Raw genomic sequence first — 22,712 nt, forward strand, 5'->3', positions numbered from 1 at the left:
GCACTGATGCACAGCCACAGCCAGACTACTATGCTGGTCCTTTGACTCAGACCACAACATTGCCCTCGCAGGGTAATGATCAAGAATCATACCCTGATGAGACTATGTTGCCCCATCACAAACGCTATACCACCGACCGACACGGTGACACAGACGAAGTTGCACACGAGCTACAAGAAGAGGTAATAGATGACCCAGTTCTTGACCCCGATTGGCAGCCATTGGGGGAACAGGGTGCAGGCGGCAGCAGTTCTGAAGCGGAGGAGGAGGGGCCGCAGCAGGCATCAACATCGCAACAGGTTCCATCTGCCGGGCCCGTATCTTGCCCAAAACGCGTGGCAAAGCCAAAACCTGTTGGAGGACAGCGTGGCCATCCGGTTAAAGCTCAGTCTGCAATGCCTGAAAAGGTATCCGATGCTAGAAAGAGTGCAGTCTGGCATTTTTTTAAACAACATCCAATTGATCAGCGCAAAGTCATCTGTCAAAAATGTTCAACTACCTTAAGCAGAGGGCAGAATCTGAAAAGTCTCAATACAAGTTGCATGCATAGACATTTAACCACCATGCATTTGCAAGCTTGGACTAACTACCAAACGTCCCTTAAGGTTGTAGCACCCTCGGCCAATGAAGCTAGTCATCAACGCAACATCCCTTCTGGCAGTGTAGGGCCACCATTTTCCGCACCACCTGCAGTATCTGTGCAGGTTTCTTTGCCAGGCCAAAGCAGTCAGGGTCAGGGAATCACCAGTTTCGTAGTAGGAAACACTGCATCTAGGGCACCGGTGGCAACAATACCATCTCCCACCGTCTCTCAGTCTGCCATGTCCACCGGCACCCGCTAGTTCCACGATCTCCAGCTCTCCAGTCCAGCTCACCCTACATGAGACTATGGTTAGAAAAAGGAAGTACTTAGCCTCGCATCCGCGTACACAGGGTTTGAACGCCCACATAGCTAGACTAATCTCGTTAGAGATGATGCCCTACCGGTTAGTTGAAAGCGAAGCTTTCAAAGCCCTGATGGACTACGCTGTACCACGCTACGAGCTACCCAGTCGACACTTTTTTTCCAGAAAAGCCATCCCAGCCCTCCACCAGCATGTTAAAGAGCGCATTCTCCATGCACTCAGGCAATCTGTGAGCACAAAGGTGCACCTGACAACAGATGCATGGACCAGTAGGCATGGCCAGGGACGTTACGTGTCCATCACGGCACACTGGGTGAATGTTGTGGATGCAGGGTCCACAGGGGACAGCAATTTTGGGACAGTTCTGCCTAGCCCACGGTCTAGGAAACAGTTGGCTGTAGCCGTTCGCACCCCCTCCTCCTCCTCCTCGTCCTCCTGCAGAAGCGAGAGCTCGTCCACAGACCGCAGTCGCACAACCACTCCATCCGCAGCTGCCACTGTTGCACACCAGGTCTCCCATTATGGGGCAGCTACTGGCAAACGTCAGCAGGCTGTATTGGCTATGAAGTGTTTGGGCGACAACAGACACACCGCGGAAGTTCTGTCCGAGTTCTTGCAGAAAGAAACGCAGTCGTGGCTGGGCACTGTAGATCTTGAGGCAGGCAAGGTAGTGAGTGATAACGGAAGGAATTTCATGGCTGCCATCTCCCTTTCCCAACTGAAACACATTCCTTGCCTGGCTCACACCTTAAACCTGGTGGTGCAGTGCTTCCTGAAAAGTTATCCGGGGTTATCCGACCTGCTCCTCAAAGTGCGTGGACTTTGCTCACATATCCACCGTTCGCCCGTACACTCCAGCCGTATGCAGACCTATCAGCGTTCTTTGAACCTTCCCCAGCATTGCCTAATCATAGACGTTGCAACAAGGTGGAACTCAACACTGCACATGCTTCAGAGACTGTGCGAACAGAGGCGGGCTGTTATGTTTTTGTGGGAGGATACACATACACGGGCAGGCAGTAGGATGGCAGACATGGAGTTGTCAGGTGTGCAGTGGTCGAAGATTCAAGACATGTGTCAAGTCCTTCAGTGTTTTGAGGAATGCACACGGCTGGTTAGTGAAGACAACGCCATAATAAGCATGAGCATTCCCCTAATGCGTCTGCTGATGCAAAGTTTGATGCACATAAAGGATCAGGCGTCTGCAGCTGAGGAAGAGGAAAGCCTTGATGACAGTCAGCCATTGTCTGGCCAGGGCAGTGTACAGGACGAGGTAGCGGGCGAAGAGGAGGAGGAGGATGAGGAGGATGATGGGGATGATTATATTTTTAATGAGTAAGCTTTTCCGGGGCCACTGGAAATTGTTGGCGCGGCAAGGCCGGGTTCTGGTTTTTGGAGGGACACAAGTGACGTGGATTTGCCTGAAACTGCCCCTCAACCAAGCACAACCGCAGATTTGAGAACTGGAACTTTGGCCCACATGGCGGATTATGCCTTACGTATCCTCAAAAGGGACACACGCATTACTAAAATGATGAACGATGACGATTACTGGTTGGCCTGCCTCCTTGATCCTCGCTATAAAGGCAAATTGCAAAATATAATGCCACATGACAACTTGGAAATAATATTAGCAACCAAACAATCAACTCTTGTTGACCGTTTGCTTCTGGCATTCCCTGCACACAGCGCCCGTGATCGTTCTCACACGAGCTGCAGGGGCCAGCAGACCAGAGGTGTTAGAGGGGCAGAAATCAGAAGTGGCGTTGGCCAGAGGGGTTTTCTTACCAGGTTGTGGAGTGATTTTGCTATGACCGCAGACAGGACAGGTACTACAGCATCAATTCAAAGTGACAGGAGACAACATTTGTCCAGTATGGTTACAAACTATTTTTCATCCCTTATCGACGTTCTCCCTCAACCGTCATTCCCATTTGATTACTGGGCATCCAAATTAGACACCTGGCCAGAATTGGCAGAATATGCATTGCAGGAGCTTGCTTGCCCGGCAGCTAGTGTCCTATCAGAAAGAGTATTCAGTGCTGCAGGTTCAATACTAACAGAAAAAAGGACTCGTCTGGCTACCCAAAATGTAGATGATCTAACCTTCATTAAAATGAACCACAACTGGATATCGAAATCTTTTGCCCCACCTTGCCCGGCTGACACCTAGCTTTCCTATGAAAAGGTCTTGCCTGTGGACTATTCTGAATGACTTTTCCAATCTCGTAATTTTCTGCACCTGATTGTCCAGCATACGACATGTTTACACCTCACTAAATGGCCAAACTCCCCACACGGGGCCATGGTATCGCCACTTGGCGCCAGCACCCGTGAGAGTGCTGTTTGTCTGAAGAGGTGGGTGTGCCCGCTTTTGGTCGACGGCACTGCCACTGGGTCCCTCATAGTACAATAAAGTGTCTCTGGCGGTGGTGGTGCGCACCCAACGTCAGACACACCGTTGTAATATGAGGGGCCCTGGGCCTGTACCGCCGGCCACAAGACAGTTCCCCCCTCCCAGCTCAAACAGTGCTCTACCACTTGCAAAATTATGTCTCACAGCTCCACCAATGTTTAGTCTATGCGCTGACATCCTTCAATGCCTGGCACTGACAATACCATTGTATTGGCATTTTTGTTATGTTAGGCCTTCGAAGCCTGTCTGCGGTCCCTCCTTCCACTAGGCCTCCACTGACCATTGTACTGCTGCCCGTGTACCCCTGGAACCAATTTTAAATTGCCAACAGCCCTATTTTTTTATGTTAGGCCTTCGAAGCCTGTCTGCGGTCCCTCCTTCCACTAGGCCTCCACTGACCACACCAACGCTGCCCGTGTACCCCTGGAACCAATTTAAAATTGCCTACAGCCAGCCCAATTTTTTTATTTTAGGCCTTCGATACCTGTCTGCGGTCCGTTCTTTCTACTACTACTACTACACTGACCAGGCCACTGCTGCCCGTGTACCCCTGGAACCAATTTAAAATTGCCTACAGCCAGCCAAATTTTTTTATTTTAGACCTTCGATGCCTGTCTGCGGTCCGTTCTTTCTACTACTACTACACTGACCAGGCCACTGCTGCCCGTGTTCCCCTGGAACCAATTTAAAATTGCCTACAGCCATGTGTTATTATGTTAGGCCTTCGATGCCTGTCTGCGGTCACTCCTTCCACTAGGCCTCCACTGACCACACCACTGCTGCCCGTGTACCCCTGGAACCAATTTAAAATTGCCTACAGCCAGCCCAATTTTTTTATTTTAGGCCTTCGATGCCTGTCTGCGGTCCGTTCTTTCTACTACTACTACACTGACCAGGCCACTGCTGCCCGTGTTCCCCTGGAACCAATTTAAAATTGCCTACAGCCAGCCCAATTTTTTTATTTTAGGCCTTCGATGCCTGTCTGCGGTCCGTTCTTTCTACTACTACTACACTGACCAGGCCACTGCTGCCCGTGTTCCCCTGGAACCAATTTAAAATTGCCTACAGCCATGTGTTATTATGTTAGGCCTTCGATGCCTGTCTGCGGTCACTCCTTCCACTAGGCCTCCACTGACCACACCACTGCTGCCCGTGTACCCCTGGAACCAATTTATAATTGCCTACAGCCAGCCCAATTTTTTTATTTTAGGCCTTCGATGCCTGTCTGCGGTCCGTTCTTTCTACTACTACTACACTGACCAGGCCACTGCTGCCCGTGTTCCCCTGGAACCAATTTAAAATTGCCTACAGCCATCTGTTATTATGTTAGGCCTTCGATGCCTGTTTGCGGTCACTCCTTCCACTAGGCCTCCACTGACCACACAACTGCTGCCCGTGTACCCATGGAACCAATTTAAAATTGCCTACAGCCATCTGGTATTATGTTAGGCCTTCGATGCCTGTCTGCGGTCACTCCTTCCACTAGGCCTCCACTGACCACACCACTGCTGCCCGTGTACCCCTGGAACCAATTTAAAATTGCCTACAGCCAGCCCAATTTTTTTATTTTAGGCCTTCGATGCCTGTCTGCGGTCCGTTCTTTCTACTACTACTACACTGACCAGGCCACTGCTGCCCGTGTTCCCCTGGAACCAATTTAAAATTGCCTACAGCCATGTGTTATTATGTTAGGCCTTCGATGCCTGTCTGCGGTCACTCCTTCCACTAGGCCTCCACTGACCACACCACTGCTGCCCGTGTACCCCTGGAACCAATTTAAAATTGCCTACAGCCAGCCCAATTTTTTTATTTTAGGCCTTCGATGCCTGTCTGCGGTCCGTTCTTTCTACTACTACTACACTGACCAGGCCACTGCTGCCCGTGTTCCCCTGGAACCAATTTAAAATTGCCTACAGCCATGTGTTATTATGTTAGGCCTTCGATGCCTGTCTGCGGTCACTCCTTCCATTAGGCCTCCACTGACCACACTACTGCTGCCCGTGTACCCCTGGAACCAATTTAAAATTGCCTACAGCCAGCCCAATATTTTTATTTTAGGCCTTCAATGCCTGTCTGCGGTCCGTTCTTTCTACTACTACTACACTGACCAGGCCACTGCTGCCCGTGTTCCCCTGGAACCAATTTAAAATTGCCTACAGCCATCTGTTATTATGTTAGGCCTTCGATGCCTGTTTGCGGTCACTCCTTCCACTAGGCCTCCACTGACCACACCACTGCTGCCCGTGTACCCATGGAACCAATTTAAAATTGCCTACAGCCATCTGGTATTATGTTAGGCCTTCGATGCCTGTCTGCGGTCACTACTTCCACTAGGCCTCCACTGACCACACCACTGCTGCCCGTGTACCCCTGGAACCAATTTAAAATTGCCTACAGCCATCTGTTATTATGTTAGGCCTTCGAAGCCTGTCTGCGGTCCTTCCTTCCAATAGTTCTCCACTGACCAGACCAATGCTGGCCGTGTACCCCTGGAACCCAGCTGAAATTGCATGTAGCCTCCTTTTTTTCTTTGTTTTATATTTAGGAAGCCCAGATGAACTATGCTGTGCAACGGTTCAAGCTGCCCAGTCGACATTTCTTTTGCGAGAAAAGCCATCCCAGCCCTCCAGCGGCATGAAAAAGTCTGCATTGTCATAGCACTCAGGCAATCAAACAGAAGAAAGGTGCACCTGACAAGAGACGCATGGACCAGTAGGCATGTCCACAAAAAGTTACGTGTCCATTACGGCGCACTGGGTTAATGTGTTGGATGCATGGTCCACAGGGGACAGCCTACAAAGTCTGTCTGCAGTCCCTAATTCCAATTTTCCTCCGCTGACCACACCACTGCTGCCCGTGTACCCCTGGAACCAATTTTACAGTGTCTACAGCCTAATTTTGTTATGTTAGGCCTACTACGCCTGTCTGCCGTCCCTCCTTCCAATACTCGTCCACTGACCACACCACTGCTGCCCGTGGACCCCTGGAACCTATTTTTAATTGCATAGAGCATCCTTTTTTTAATAGTAGGCGTACAAAGTCTGTCTGCGGTCCACTATTGAAATTGTCCTCCACTGCCCAGAGCACTGCTGCTTGTGTACCCCTGTAACTTTTTTAAGCTGCAGTGAGCCACATTTTTGGTTTAAGTCCTGCTACCTGTGTCTGTCTGCGCCACTCAATTCAGCTGTGTTCCTTTGAAAAAAGCTGAGCGTCAATAGTCTTGTTTTCAGCCTCTAGGAATTTTAAAACTGAATTGGGGGTACAACTTTGGTAGGGCCTACTAACGGTGTCTGCCTCCCCAAGGTGTGCCCCAGGTTTCCTCGCCATTGCTTCGATCTTAATGCTCTCGTTTAGTAGTTGTTGGAAACTACACTGCATTAGGCCTACAAATTGGGTATGGGGTGTAGAGAGATGGTGTATTCCACTCCAAGGTGTTCCCCAGGTTTCCTCTCCATTGCTTCGATCTTCATGCTCTCGTTTAGTAGTTGTTGGAAACTACGCTGCATTAGGCCTACAAATTGGGTATGGGGTGTAGAGAGATGGTGTATTCCACTCCAAGGTGTTCCCCAGGTTTCCTCTCCATTGCTTCGATCTTCATGCTCTCGTTTAGTAGTTGTTGGAAACTACGCTGCATTAGGCCTACAAATTGGGTATGGGGTGTAGAGAGATGGTGTGTTCCACTCCAAGGTGTTCCCCAGGTTTCCTCTCCATTGCTTCGATCTTCATGCTCTCGTTTAGTAGTTGTTGGAAACTACGCTGCATTAGGCCTACAAATTGGGTATGGGGTGTAGAGAGATGGTGTGTTCCACTCCAAGGTGTTCTCCAGGTTGCCTTTCCTGAGCTTCGATCTTCTGGCTCTCGTTTAGTAGTTGTTGGAAACTACGCTGCATTAGGCCTACAAATTGGGTATGGGGTGTAGAGAGATGGTGTGTTCCACTCCAAGGTGTTCCCCAGGTTTCCTCTCCATTGCTTCGATCTTCATGCTCTCGTTTAGTAGTTGTTGGAAACTACACTGCATTAGGCCTACAAATTGGGTATGGGGTGTAGAGAGATGGTGTGTTCCACTCCAAGGTGTTCCCCAGGTTTCCTCGCCAATGCTTCGATCTTCATGCTCTCGTTTAGTAGTTGTTGGAAACTACACTGCATTAGGCCTACAAATTGGGTATGGGGTGTAGAGAGATGGTGTGTTCCACTCCAAGGTGTTCCCCAGGTTTCCTCGCCAATGCTTCGATCTTCATGCTCTCGTTTAGTAGTTGTTGGAAACTACACTGCATTAGGCCTACACATTGGGTATGGGGTGTAGAGAGATGGTGTGTTCCACTCCAAGGTGTTCCCCAGGTTTCCTCTCCATTGCTTCGATCTTCTGGCTCTCGTTTAGTAGTTGTTGGAAACTACACTGCATTAGGCCTACAAATTGGGTATGGGGTGTAGAGAGATGGTGTGTTCCACTCCAAGGTGTTCCCCAGGTTTCGTCCACATTGCTTCGGTTTTCATGCTCTCGTTTAGTAGTTGTTGGAAACTACGCTGCATTAGGCCTACAAATTGGGTATGGGGTGTAGAGAGATGGTGTGTTCCACTCCAAGGTGTTCTCCAGGTTGCCTTCCTGAGCTTCGATCTTCTGGCTCTCGTTTAGTAGTTGTTGGAAACTACGCTGCATTAGGCCTACAAATTGGGTATGGGGTGTAGAGAGATGGTGTGTTCCACTCCAAGGTGTTCCCCAGGTTTCCTCTCCATTGCTTCGATCTTCATGCTCTCGTTTAGTAGTTGTTGGAAACTACTCTGCATTAGGCCTACAAATTGGGTATGGGGTGTAGAGAGATGGTGTGTTCCACTCCAAGGTGTTCCCCAGGTTTCCTCGCCATTGCTGCGATCTTAATGCTCTCATTTAGTAGTTGTTGGAAACTACACTGCATTAGGCCTACAAATTGGGTATGGGGTGTAGAGAGATGGTGTGTTCCACTCCAAGGTGTTCCCCAGGTTTCCTCGCCATTGCTGCGATCTTAATGCTCTCGTTTAGTAGTTGTTGGAAACTACACTGCATTAGGCCTACAAATTGGGTATGTGGTGTAGAGAGATGGTGTGTTACACTCCAAGGTGTTCCCCAGGTTTCGTCCACATTGCTTCGATCTTCCGACTCTCGTTTAGTAGTTGTTGAAAACTACACTGCATTAGGCCTACAAATTGGGTATGGGGTGTAGAGAGATGGTGTGTTACACTCCAAGGTGTTCTCCAGGTTGCCTTTCCTGAGCTTCTATCTTCAGGCTCTCATTAAATTGTGGTTAAATGGAACAACTGCATTTGGCGTACTAGTTGGTTTGGGGCCTACTATCGGTGTCTGCCACTCCTTGCTGTTCTCCTGGTTTCCTGTCCTGAAATTCCATTTTCAGGCTCTCGTTAAGTAGTTGTTAATGTTAGACTGCATTTGGCCTACTAGTTGGGTTGGGGCCTACTATCGGTGTCTGCCACTCCTTGCTGTTCTCCTCCACTGAACAAAGCTGTGCCGCCTGTTTACTACGGTTGCCAATTTTGAACTGCATTTCGACTACTTACTGATTTGGGCCTACTCTCTGTGTCAGCCTCTCATTCCAGTTGTCCTCCACTGCAATGCCCCCTGGTTAGTCCTGTGTTACCAATTTTGAACTGCATTTAGCCAACTTTATTCTTTGGGCCTATATCTGTGTTTCCTCCTCATCCTGCCCATTGCCCAGCCAGTGATAGATGAGTCTGCTGGTACATTGACCCATAACGCAAAATTCCCCGTGCACGCTACACAGCAAGATTGTGACCCTGCTGAAAGTCAGGTTCCTCTTCCCGCATACCATACCACCTTACACGGGGACAAAGAGGAAGGTGCAGATGAAAGTGCAGGTTCCTTCATCAGGTGGGGGGAGGAATACTAGTTGGCGACGTCACTGGCACAGGGCCTCTCATAGTACGCAAAAGTGTTGCTGCCGATGGGAGGCGCCCCCGCCGTGCAAACACACCGCTGTACTTTGAGGGGCCCTGTGCCAGTGCCAATGCCAACGAGTGGGCCCCCCCTGCTTGCTCAGGATCACAGCACTTGCAAAGTTGAAATACTTACCTCTCCCTGCTCCACTGCCGTGACGTGGTCCAGATTTACTGAGCCCACTAATTACTTGAACCAGCCCTACCCCCCACAACTTTAGCCAAATGACCCCCAATTTCAAATGCCTTCCAATTATTATAAGCTAAATTACGATTGACAAGCTTCTGTAACAAGAATGGATGTTTTTGACATTAAAATGGGCAGTGCAGGTGTTTTCCTGGCCTCCACTCACTGCCGACTATGCTCCCCCATTGACTTGCATTGGGTTTCGTGTTTCGGGCGATACCCGACTTTTCGCCATAATCAGCCGATTCCACTCGACTCGACTTCTAAGATAGTCGGGTTTCGCGAAACACGACTCGACTCTAAAAAGGTCAAGGTCGCTCAACCCTAGATCAGACTTTCAGCTTTCATTTGCGGCTATCCACATTAAAATTGGATGAAGGGTTTAGGAGTTTCAGCTCCTTAACATGTGCCACCCTGTTTTTAAATGAACCAAAGCTAATTGAACAGATTAAATAATTTTAAATAAAATGTTCATTTCTAGTACTTGGTTGAAAACCCTTTGTTGGCAATGACTGCCTGAAGTCTTGAACTCATGGACATCACCAGACGCTGTGTTTCCTGCTTTTTGATGCTCTGCCAGGCTTTCACTGTGGTGGTTTTCAGTTGCTGGTTGTGAGCCTTTCTGTCTGAAGCTTAGTCTTTAACAAGTGAAATGCATGCTCAATTGGGTTGAGACCAGGTGACTGACTTGGCCATTAAAGAATATTCCACTTCTTTGCTTTAATAAACTCCTTGGTTGCTTTGGTTTTATGTTTTAGGTTATTGTCCATCTGTAGTATGAAATAATGACCAATCAGTTTGGCTGCATTTGGCTGGATCTGAACACACCATATGGCTCTGAATACGTCAGAATTCGGCTACTTCTGTCCTGTGTCACATCATCAATAAACACTAGTGACCCAGTGCCACTGGCAGCCATGCATGCCCAAGCCATCACACTTCCTCCGCCGTGTTTTACAGATGATGTGGTATGCTTTGGATCATGAGCTGTACCACTCCTTCGCCATACTTTTCTCTTTCCATCATTCTGGTAGAGGTTGATCTTGGTTTCATCTGTTCAAAGAATGTTCTTCCAGAACTGTACTGGCTTTTTTAGATGTTTTTTTAGCAAAGTCCAGTCTAGCCTTTTTATTCTTGATGCTTATGAGTGGCTTGCACCTTACACCCTCTGTATTTACTTTCATGCAGTCTTCTCTTTATGGTAGATTTGGATATTGATACGCCGACCACCTGGAGAGTGTTGTTCACTTGGTTGGCTGTTGTGAAGGGGTTTCTCTTCACCATGGAGATTATTCTGCGATCATCCACCACTGTTGTCTTCCGTGGGCGCCCAGTTCTTTTTGCATTGATGAGTTCACGAGTGCTTTCTTTCTTTCTCAGGATGTACCAAACTGTAGGTTTTGCCACTCCTAATATTGTAGCAATTTCTTGGATGGTTTTTTTTTCTGTTTTTCCAGCTTAAGGATGGCTTGTTTCACCTGCGTGGAGAGCTCTTTTGACCGCATGTTTACTTCACAGCAAAACCTTCCAAATGCAAGCACCACACCTCAAATCAACTCCACGCCTTTTATCTGCTTAATTGAGAATGACATGACGAAGGGATTGCCCACATCTGTCCATGAAATAGCCTTGGAGTCAATTGTCCAATTACTTTTGGTCCCTTTAAAAACAGGGTGGCACATGTTAAGGAGCTGAAACTCCTAAACTCTTCATCCAATTTTAATGTGGATACCCTCAAATGAAAGCTGAAAGTCTGAACTTCAACTGCATTTGAATTGTTTTGTTTAAAATTCATTGTGGTAATGTCTATAACCAAAATTAGAAAAATGTTGTCTGTCCAAATATATATGGACTTAACTGTATATATATATATATATATGTTTTGAAGACTATTTCCTTTGAAAACGATGTGTACATGACATAGAGAATTGCTCTATGTAAAAGCTCATGTTAAAATCGCATTGCAGTCGGATAGCAATCAGACTGCATTCGGATGTAAAATGGATGCTATGTGTGAAAAATCAGTACTTGCATAAAAAACGCATGACACTCGCATGACACTTGCATTATACTCGTCCGACTCTCTTGCTTTAAAATCCGACCGATTTTAAAATCGCTAGTGTGACTCCAGCCTTATTACTCCATGAAGTTGCACAGGTCAGATTTAAAAAATTTGACCTGGTCATTAAGGGTAAAATTTGCTCAGTCACTAAGAGGTTAAGGCCACGTTCACACCTTCAGTATTTGGTCTGTATTTTACCTCAGTATTTGTAAGCCAAAACCAGGAGTGGGTGATAATACAGAAGTGGTGCATAGGTTTCCATTATACTTTTCCTCTGATTGTTCCCACTCCTGGTTTTGGCTTACAAATCATGAGGTAAAACACTGACCCAAAACTGAACGTGTGAACTAAATGCCAGATCCTTTTGTTCTCAAATTACAGAGCATAAAAATGGCAGCTATAGGTCCAGGGCCGGCTCCAGGTTTTTGAGGGCCCCGGGCGAAAGAGTCTCAGTGGGCCCCCCCCCCTTTAACACATACCCCGATTTATGATGCACAGATACGGCAGAGAAATGTATAGTACAATGCCAGATTTCACTTCTTACATGAGTGACAGCTATTGTAAACTCTGCAGTGTATATATACAGGGGGAGAGGTGTTGTGCAGTGTATATATACAGGAGAGGTGCTGTGCAGTGTCGTGAGCAGGGCGTTGTTGTATCAGAAAATCTTTTCTGTTTTGAGTTTTTCTATGAAACAAAGACTTTTCTACATAAACAACTTTGTTTGGTTTTGCGGCCCTAACAGATCTGTGCTACAAAGTAACAGGCGGCTCGGGCATTAATGAGGGACCTGATGCTGAATCCTTTCCACAAACCCTATTGACCCAATTAGTGCCTCGTCATTAGAAGCTCATTAAACGCCTCCCTGTCCCGAGCAGTCATGTACAGCATGGGGGGATCCTGCAGCCCACCTCCTGACTGCTCCATACCATACACTGCCCTCTGTCGCGCTCACTATTATCCTGTGCATTTCTCCTTCATCGTTACCCCATGTTACACTTGTCACCCCCCACTACAGAGTAGCAGGGCAGCCAATGTCACCCCCTCCCGGACCCTAATGGCAGCAGGAAATGTCTGCTCCTGTATTGGGTTGGAACCTGATTTAATCAAGGAATAATGTGGATTTGTTGCCGGTGGCTGCAGGGGAAGGGTTAAGTGATGCCATGTCCTTGGTGGGAGCAGTGGCAGCTGCTGGGACCTGGACAGAGACAACCAATGTTGCTGTGACTGCACAGTGTGACCTGGAGGAGAGAAGTTGAGACTCCGGAGCAGAAATCACCCACATGCCAGCACTGGGCAGAGTCCCTCCAGTCACCAGCCTGGGGCCACGGGGCCCCAACATACAGCCCACAGCTCAGTTTTATCCATGGCAGCAGCTCCCCTTCCTCCTGGCATCTGGTTAACCCCATTTATGCGGGTCGGATTGTTATCTTTAAGGTTTAGCAATAACCTTCATACAGATGGGAAGGGGTTAAGCTTCTTCCTACCCCACTGGTGCAGGTTTGGTGCAGCATGCATGTATTCTGGGAGAGCTGGGTGGCTACAGGTTGCAGGCTGCACCCCACCAGCTGCTCCTCCAGATATCACCCACATTTTTAGGCAGCAGAGACAGCAGCAGCAGACTGAGCCACAAGTCTAACTGCAATCACTGCTGGATACCATAACACTCACTCAGGCACTCGTAGGAGCTCCTCCGAAATCTGCCTGATAAGTTCAGCTCAGCACTGCAGCCAGCCAGGGGCCAGAGCAGAGAACGTGCTCTCTCCGCCCACAAACAATGTCACACTGGCTGCCTTCTCTTAACCCCTATGTGCCTGCCTGGCTGCACTGACTGAGTGAGAAGATGCTTGTGTCAGAGCTGGCACATAGGGGTTAAGAGAAGGCAGCCAGCAGTGACTGTGTGGGCGGAGAGAGCATGTTCTCCTGCTCTGCTCTCCCAGCTGTATCTATGACAGCGTGAGTGGGGCCCCCTCTCTCCCCAGGGCCCCTGCATTTGCCCAGGTGCGCCGGGTGCTGACGCCGGCCCTGTATAGGTCAGTCACAAAACTAATGCACTTGCAGTATGCAGCAGCCCCCTTGTTAAAGCAGAGGCAACACATATGCAATGCTGATGAAACAACCACACACCTACCAAATCATGGAGGGGCGATCAGCTAGTAGTAGAATTGCATATGGATAAACTTTAATAGGGCGTCAGTCACACAGATGTAGTGCGCAGACAGAATACATAAATGCTAGGTCCAGCTAAGCCCTCATGTATGAGTGGAGAGCCGAGAGACAATGCTGCTCCATCCACAGCTATCTGAGGAGCACGGGCACTCTTGTGCTAGAATGCACAACATAACATTTTCTAGCCCTAATAAATAAAAGACTAAAATGAAACAATGACTGGTTTCAGATAACAGTTTTTTTCATTAGATTTTCTCATCCATGTTGTCTATTCTATTTTTAATTAGTGTGAGTTTCACAGGTTTCAGTTCATTAATAAATCAGACCATTTTAATTGAGGTTTCAGGTACCGGTTTAGGTGTCTGTGTAACCAGTGCCAAACGTAGAAATGGTTTTGTGTTGAGCAAAATATACTATGCAATTACAAATATCATTCACGTTTAGTCTGCAGCAATGAACGGCAGAGTAAAATGACGCAACGTTAGGTTTCAGATGACAATTCATTAATAAAATGTTCTCATCTGGTGTTTGTTCCATTTTTAATTAGTTTGGGTTTCACGGGTTTATGGAGACAGTTAGGAGGTGTATGCCACCAGCAAAATAATGAGTTGGAGTTTCAAAAAATATATATTTATATTTCTTGCAATGGTAGCTCACAAAAAGGCTATATGTAAAATATCCAAAGCAATCATGGTACAAATCCTATTCTGCTGTTAGGTGGATAACAAGTACATTCCTTAACAGGCATTATAGAAGGTTTCATAGTTTTTAAGGTTGAGGGTAGACCTTCATCCTTAGTTGAAGGTACTCCATGGAGTTCAACCTACAGCCTGACATGTTGATCCAGGAAAATCGGAAACCCCATGAGGCAGATGATAATTCATGCAGACAACCATATTTTCTGTCAGAGTGTGATCCGACATAACAATCAAGTGCAGTGCAATTTTCACAAATTGACAGAATTCAACAGATTTTTTTTCCATCTTCTCCACATCCCAAAAAATTAGATCACATTGTTATCGATTTCTGAGCAAAATCTGAGAGCGTGATTACCATAATCAGCCAAATTCTCTAAGATGAGAGAAAATACAATGGTGTGACCCTAGCCTTAGGGGAAGTGGTACATGGTATAAACTGTGTTTCGGTACTGTACCTATATCATGTCAATTTCTAATTATTCTAATGACTATTTATCTCAAATAATTTCTTAAAGGTTCTTTATGTGAAGAAAATGTTAACGAATGTACCTCTAGCCCATGTAAAAATGAAGGAACATGCATAGACAGCATAAACACGTATCACTGCCGATGTGCTAATGGATTTCTTGGTAAGTTTCAAAATGTTTTTCCTTTCGATAAAGAATACAATTGATTTATTTTCCTTGATTCTAAAACACGTATTAGAGGTGATTGTTTGGCGCACTGAAATTACATTCTGTCAATATGTGTGTATTAATCATTGTTCTACCCAAGTGTGTCTGTGATCACTGGATAAACTTAGATCACCCAACTTTTCATTGAGTCTAAAAACCCCCAATGCACACTAGACCGCCATTGATTGAAAACACTGATATCACCGATTTCAGCTGACAGTCTGTGTACAGGGGCCCCTGACTGTTTCCCAGCAGATGATATCGGAGGGGATAAGGATACGACATGTCTGATTTCAAGATGCTGATTCCTTTGTTGTCTAAGGCTATGTGCACACGTTGCCGATTTTGCTATGGATCCACAGCTGATTTGACACTGCGGATTTGCAGCAGTTTTCCTTGCGTTTACAGTACAATGAAAACCAATGGAAAACCAAAAATGCTGTGCCCATGCTGCGGAAAAAAACGTGCGGAAACGTAGTGTTGTTTATTCCGCAGCATGTTCATTCTTTGTGCAGATTCCGCAGCGGTTTTACACCTGCTTCATAATAGGAATCTGCAGGTGTAAAACCACATTTGGAATCCGCACGAAAATCACATAAAATTTGCGGTAAATCCGCAGTAAATCCGCAGGTAAAACACAGTGCTTTTTACTTGCGGATTTCTCAAAACTGATCCGCAGACCTTCAAACTACATGTGCACATACACTTAGGCCGGGTTCACATTGCGTTAACAGCAGCCCGTTCAACACATACGTTAATGGGCTGCTGTTAACGCAAATGCAGGCATGGCTAGCATCTGTAAGCTCTATCTGCGCTAGCGGTGATGGACCCGGAAATGCTGCAGCCCACGTCTCAGGGTCCATCACTCAATGACGGTACATCGCTAGCGCATGCCCATTGTGGGTGTGTGCTAGCGATGCGCCCGACATTGGATTCAATGGCAGCATTAACGGACTGCGTTACACCGCGTTATGCCGCGGTGTAATGTAGTCCGTCTAACGGATGGGTTTAACGCAATGTGAATCCAGCCTTAGAGATAGACGACCGTTAGAAATTTTTGTCAGTGTGTCTCTCATGTGTATGGGAGAATTGGGAGAGATATCTGTTGGCTGAATAAAAATGGCTGAGCCGTCATTCTCCTAACAGCTTTCTAAAGTGTATGGTTGGCTTAAGACTAAGAGCTCAGACGCAATACTGCACTGCCACGCCATAGAACCACATAGACGTACAGAGGCTTACTACGGAACCCACAGAAATGTATAGGGCCTTAACATACCTCTGCAAGTTTTAGATTATACACAAACGTCAAGTCAATAGAAAAAATAGTGTACCATGTTCAGTGAGATCACAGATTACAGAGATTATAGAGATCTGGACGCGTGAAACTGGCCTAAGGATGTGTTTGCTCTGGAACTCTATTGTGCTAACCGCACACATGTAGGAACCAGATGCTAAGTCAATGGCTAATTGCTTCCACTGACGCTAGCTGTATGCCTATGTGTATAGTCCCAAGCTAGACAGACACTCCACACGTGCAGACAGAGTGGTAGAGACTCCACTCACATAGCCGTACATAAAATGATACTAGCACACCGGCATGCGCCTTTAAGAACCTTTTATATGCTAGTCTCATGTCCAGTCGGACAAGACCTTGCCCATGGAACAATCCGGCACTGCCACATCACCGGAGCACCTGACGTCCGACCACCAATGAGTAGATGCCACCTCAAGGACATGCTCAGTACGGTGATCTCCAGAGTGCTGGAGTGCACCTGAATATTACTGGTTACTAAGGGCTTGGCTGGAAAGCCAGCAGTAAACAACACGAGCCTGAGCAAGAGGCTGGGTCCGAAGTCTATGCTCAGCAACACCCACAGCAGCGGAACCTGAATGGGAGACCGCAGGGACAGATAAGGCCTGTGATCTATCCTGTGCAGGCGAAGAACCCTGAGGCCTAACAGACTTGAATGCCAAAGTGGGCCACTGAAAACATAGAACTGTTGTCGGAAACTTTGAAAACTTTGGACTTGGTGAACGAAACAAGGCTGTAGGAAGATTTATTGACTTTTGTATGACACATCAACTGCCATCATGAACACTTTATTCCAAATTCACAAAAGGAGATTCTACATATACAGTAGATATCACGGAATGGAGCCTATAAGAATCAGATTGACTACAGAGAGAAGTGGTTAAAGACAATCAAAAGCCTGAACATATGAACAGTAAGTAGCTTTCACATAGAAATGCAAATGTTCATTCTTTTGGGAACTATTTCAGGCACGTCTATTCCAAAACCCGTGGTGTGCACATACCTACAGTTAAGTCTATATGTATTTGGACAAAGACAACATTTTTCTAATTTTGGTTATAGACATTATCACAATGAATTTTAAACAAAACATATTCAGATGCAGTTGAAGTTCAGACTTTCAACTTTCATTTGAGGGTATCCACATTAAAATTGAATGAAGGGTTTAGGAGTTTCAGCTCCTTAACATGTGCCACCCTGTTTTTAAAAGGGACCTAAAGTAATTGGACAATTGACTCCAAGGATATTTCATGGACAGGTGGGGGCAATACCTTTGTTATATCATTCTCAATTAAGCAGATAAAAGGCCTGGAGTTGATTTGAGGTGTGGTGCTTGCATTTGGGAAGTTTTGCTGTGAAGTAAAAATGCGGTCAAAGGAGCTCTCCATGCAGGTGAAACAAACCATCCTTAAGCTGCGAAAACAGAAAAAAAACATCCGAGAAATTGCTACAATATTAGGAGTGGCAAAATCTACAGTTTGGTACATCCTGAGAAAGAAAGCAAGCACTGGTGAACTCATCAATGCAAAAAGACCTGGGCACACACGGAAGACAACAGTGGTGGATGATTGCAGAATAATCTCCATGGTGAAGAGAAACCCCTTCACAACAGCCAACCAAGTGAACAACACTCTCCAGGAGGTAGGTGTATCAATATCCAAATCTACCATAAAGAGAAGACTGCATGAAAGTAAAGACAGAGGGTTCACTGCACGGTGCAAGCCACTCATAAGCATCAAGAATAAGAAGGCTAGACTGGACTTTGCAAAAAAACATCTAAAGAAGCCAGCACAGTTCTGGAAGAACATTCTTTGGACAGATGAATCCAAGATCAACCTCTAACAGAATGATGGAAAGAGAAAAGTATGGCGAAGGCATGGTACAGCTCATGATCCAAAGCATACCACATTATCTGTAAAACACGGCGGAGGCAGTGTGATGGCTTGGGCATGCATGGCTGCCAGTGGCACTGGGTCACTAGTATTTATTGATGATGTGACACAGGACAGAAGCAGCCGAATGAATTCTGAGGCATTTAGAGCCATAATGTGTGCTCAGATCCAGCCAAATGCAGCCAAACTGATTGGTCGTCGTTTCATACTACAGATGGACAATGACACAAATCATAAAGCCAAAGCAACCCAGGAGTTTATTAAAGCAAAGAAGTGGAATATTCTAGAATGGCCAAGTCAGTCACCTGATCTAAACCCAATTGAGCATGCATTTCACTTGTTAAACTAAACTTCAGACAGAAAGGCCCACAAACAAACAGCAACTGAAAACCACCGCAGTGAAGGCCTGGCACAGCATCAAAAAGGAGGAAACACAGCGTCTGGTGATGTCCATGAGTTCAAGACTTCAGGTAGTCATTGCCAACAAAGGGTTTTCAACCAAGTACTAGAAATAAACATTTTATTTAAAATTATTTAATCTGTCCAATTACTTTTGGTCCCTTTAAAAACAGTGTGGCACATGTTAAGGAGCTGAAACTCCTAAACCCTTAATCCAATTTTAATGTGGATACCCTCAAATGAATGCTGAAAGTCTGAACTTCAACTGCATCTGAATTGTTTTGTTTAAAATTAATTGTGGTAGTGTCTATAAACAGAATTAGAAAAATGCTGTCTCTGTCCAAATATATATGGACTTAACTGTATTTAAGACCTAGAAAACCTTATTCAGCAAATTTGTGGCTTTAACCGTTGCAGAAATAATTATACAAAGAAGGAAAACAATCAAATGGAGGTGGTAAATTGATGATGGACAAATGATATACTAATGCAGGAAAACAGAGAAAGCAAACTTGTTTCTCACAGTTCAAAGAAAGCCATAGACTGGGGATGAAAGAAAATGCTTTGGGCTTGGCTAAAAAGCCTACTACATTTTCGTATTGACCATGACTGCTAAAGTGTATCCCATAGTGGTACATTGACTATACAGTATATCGATCTACATTGACTGACATAATGTCTAGCCATATAATACTTGGCTGCCTCATAATACATCCCCAAATGTGAATGGTAGCAAAGCAAATCCTTATTTAACCCCTGCTTTGTATTCATTACATTGCTTTCAGCCCTTTTACTAAGAACCTGTACAGAGAACAAAGGGTTTGTTTCTGCTGCCAGTTTCCTTCTTTTACTTAATAGCATAACAACTTGTTATTACCTGCAACAATGACAATTGTATGTTCTACATATAGTATATCCAAAACCCAAGACACCAGCTGATGAGTACATTATCCAGGTCACCTTGGCTAATATCAAATTTCTTTTATTCCCGGGGATTTGCTTTCATACAGTGCTGTTTTCACATTGCCACTGCTGTCATGCACAAGATTTAGTCGACTTTTATAAACAATCATAAACGAGTTAATCTTTTTTATTTTTGCAGACTAAAAAAAAAGTAAAAAAAAGAATCCCATCCCGCAGATCTAGCTAGCCTCAGCTTTCTGTCTTAGGCACCTGCGGAGAACAGTAAATGGCAATTTTCTCAGCACCATGGCTCACTGCAGATGTCTATTGTCTGCTCTCAGCATTAATCCACCTCAGTATCAGAGAAGATAGTTATTATGATCCCATGGCATTCTCTGCTAGAAGCCTACTTATTAGATGATATTGCATGCTTTCAGTGACCTTGAATTACATTAAGTAGTCTTTATGTACTGTTATGATCAGCACAAATAAAAACACTTCTTTTGTATTTCTGCCTCGATTTCTAAAGTCATAATGCAGGTCAATGCAAAGTTCTGTTTTATTCAATTATATAAATGTGAAAAGAGGTCAGGAGGACATGAAGCTGTAGTAATCACATGTATACAGATCTTATATACTGTGGGGTGACACCACTATATGGTTGTAATTCCTGTATTAATAGCTATAAATAATTATGTAAGAAAGAAAATAAAAGAGGTGCTCCAATTGTGTGGTGCTCCGCAATACCAAAAAGAAAAGGCACGTGGACATTACCGCTCACCTGAGTGAATTATGTCACGGCACCACTCCATTGAATGTACGAAGAACAATGGGAGGCTACTGTTCCCGCTGCTGAATTTGTATTTCTCTACATATCTTGTGAGATGGAACATAATTATTTATATCCACTATATAAATTAATGATCCAGTTGGAATAAAAAATCATCTTTTATTGTCTCAACAAAACAGGCCACCTAAGAGGATGGCATGTATAGAAACAAACGCGTTTCAGCGAAGTGCCTTAATCATGGCGTGTATCGCAGCATAGTGAACAGGATTCTGACATAAAATTTTAACATTTTCAAAACCCTTTAGGACATTACTAAATTCTCTAACATTGAAATGCCATTTTATGAAGGATTCTCAACCTTATGAGACTCCTCTACAGAATCGTGATTTCCTTATCAACACATCTGGACATGGGAATAACATTTTTGCTTTCTGTGAACTTAAAACATCTCACGGATCTCAGAGAATTGGAATCCACCTCCATTGGTGCTACTGAATCTTTAAATGAATTGTTTGTTCAAGGTAATCCTTTCTTCTACCCAATCCAGTCGTGTCCCCGTGTGCTGGAATCTTTCCAAGACATTACAAAAAAAGAACTAGTCAGGGTTTCTGAGGGATGTTATTCTGGATTATCTCAATGAGAATAACTGTTTAACTCCATATCAGCATGGGTTTATGAGGAATCGCTCCTGTCAAACCAATCTAATCAGTTTTTATGACGAGGTAAGCTATAGGCTGGACCACGGTGAGTCATTGGACGTGGTATATCTCGATTTTTCCAAAGCGTTTGATACCGTGCCGCACAAGAGGTTGGTACACAAAATGAGAATGCTTGGTCTGGGGGAAAATGTGTGTAAATGGGTTAGTAACTGGCTTAGTGATAGAAAGCAGAGGGTGGTTATAAATGGTATAGTCTCTAACTGGGTCGCTGTGACCAGTGGGGTACCGCAGGGGTCAGTATTGGGACCTGTTCTCTTCAACATATTCATTAATGATCTGGTAGAAGGTTTACACAGTAAAATATCGATATTTGCAGATGATACAAAACTATGTAAAGCAGTTAATACAAGAGAAGATAGTATTCTGCTACAGATGGATCTGGATAAGTTGGAAACTTGGGCTGAAAGGTGGCAGATGAGGTTTAACAATGATAAATGTAAGGTTATACACATGGGAAGAAGGAATCAATATCACCATTACACACTGAACGGGAAACCACTGGGTAAATCTGACAGGGAGAAGGACTTGGGGATCCTAGTTAATGATAAACTTACCTGGAGCAGCCAGTGCCAGGCAGCAGCTGCCAAGGCAAACAGGATCATGGGGTGCATTAAAAGAGGTCTGGATACACATGATGAGAACATTATACTGCCTCTGTACAAATCCCTAGTTAGACCGCACATGGAGTACTGTGTCCAGTTTTGGGCACCGGTGCTCAGGAAGGATATAATGGAACTAGAGAGAGTACAAAGGAGGGCAACAAAATTAATAAAGGGGATGGGAGAACTACAATACCCAGATAGATTAGCGAAATTAGGATTATTTAGTCTAGAAAAAAGACGACTGAGGGGCGATCTAATAACCATGTATAAGTATATAAGGGGACAATACAAATATCTCGCTGAGGATCTGTTTATACCAAGGAAGGTGACGGGCACAAGGGGGCATTCTTTGCGTCTGGAGGAGAGAAGGTTTTTCCACCAACATAGAAGAGGATTCTTTACTGTTAGGGCAGTGAGAATCTGGAATTGCTTGCCTGAGGAGGTGGTGATGGCGAACTCAGTCGAGGGGTTCAAGAGAGGCCTGGATGTCTTCCTGGAGCAGAACAATATTGTATCATACAATTATTAGGTTCTGTAGAAGGACGTAGATCTGGGTATTTATTATGATGGAATATAGGCTGAACTGGATGGACAAATGTCTTTTTTCGGCCTTACTAACTATGTTACTATGTTACTATGCTTGATCAGAGATCTAAACAATCTTTCCATACAGGATAGATTAGCCCTGGATGAACTTATCAACAATGATGATCCATTGGTTAGATCAGCTGATTAGTGGGAGGGCTTGCTCAATCTTAATGCCTCTTTATATTATAATGAAAATATGCGTATTCTAGAGGATGACAGATCCTACACCAAACTTAAATCAGACCGAACTAGTGTTTTCCAAACTCAGTTGCAAAAATTACTAAATGAAGGCATTTAAATAGGTGCTATTGATACTAATTTATCAGAATATCTATTTGTGAACCACCCTATAATACTCATCTATAATACCGTCCCTAAAGTCCACCCAGACACCTTCCTTCTCCCATTTAGACGCATTACACTGGTCAACACAAAAAAATCATCAGCAAA

General features: G+C 45.1%; 1 protein-coding gene across 1 annotated transcript in view; it reads left to right on the forward strand.

Annotated features, from left to right (window-relative positions):
* The window catches only part of SVEP1 (sushi, von Willebrand factor type A, EGF and pentraxin domain containing 1), a 505,032-nt gene that overhangs the window by 317,219 nt on the left and 165,101 nt on the right, over positions 1-22,712 (forward strand). The window contains exon 23 of the mRNA XM_069766556.1: positions 14,899-15,012. Coding sequence (XP_069622657.1) covers positions 14,899-15,012 — 114 coding nt within the window. The remainder of the gene's footprint in view (positions 1-14,898; positions 15,013-22,712) is intronic.

The sequence above is a fragment of the Ranitomeya imitator genome, chromosome 1 (genome assembly GCF_032444005.1).
Source record: "Ranitomeya imitator isolate aRanImi1 chromosome 1, aRanImi1.pri, whole genome shotgun sequence".
NCBI classification, from domain to species: Eukaryota; Metazoa; Chordata; class Amphibia; order Anura; family Dendrobatidae; genus Ranitomeya; species Ranitomeya imitator.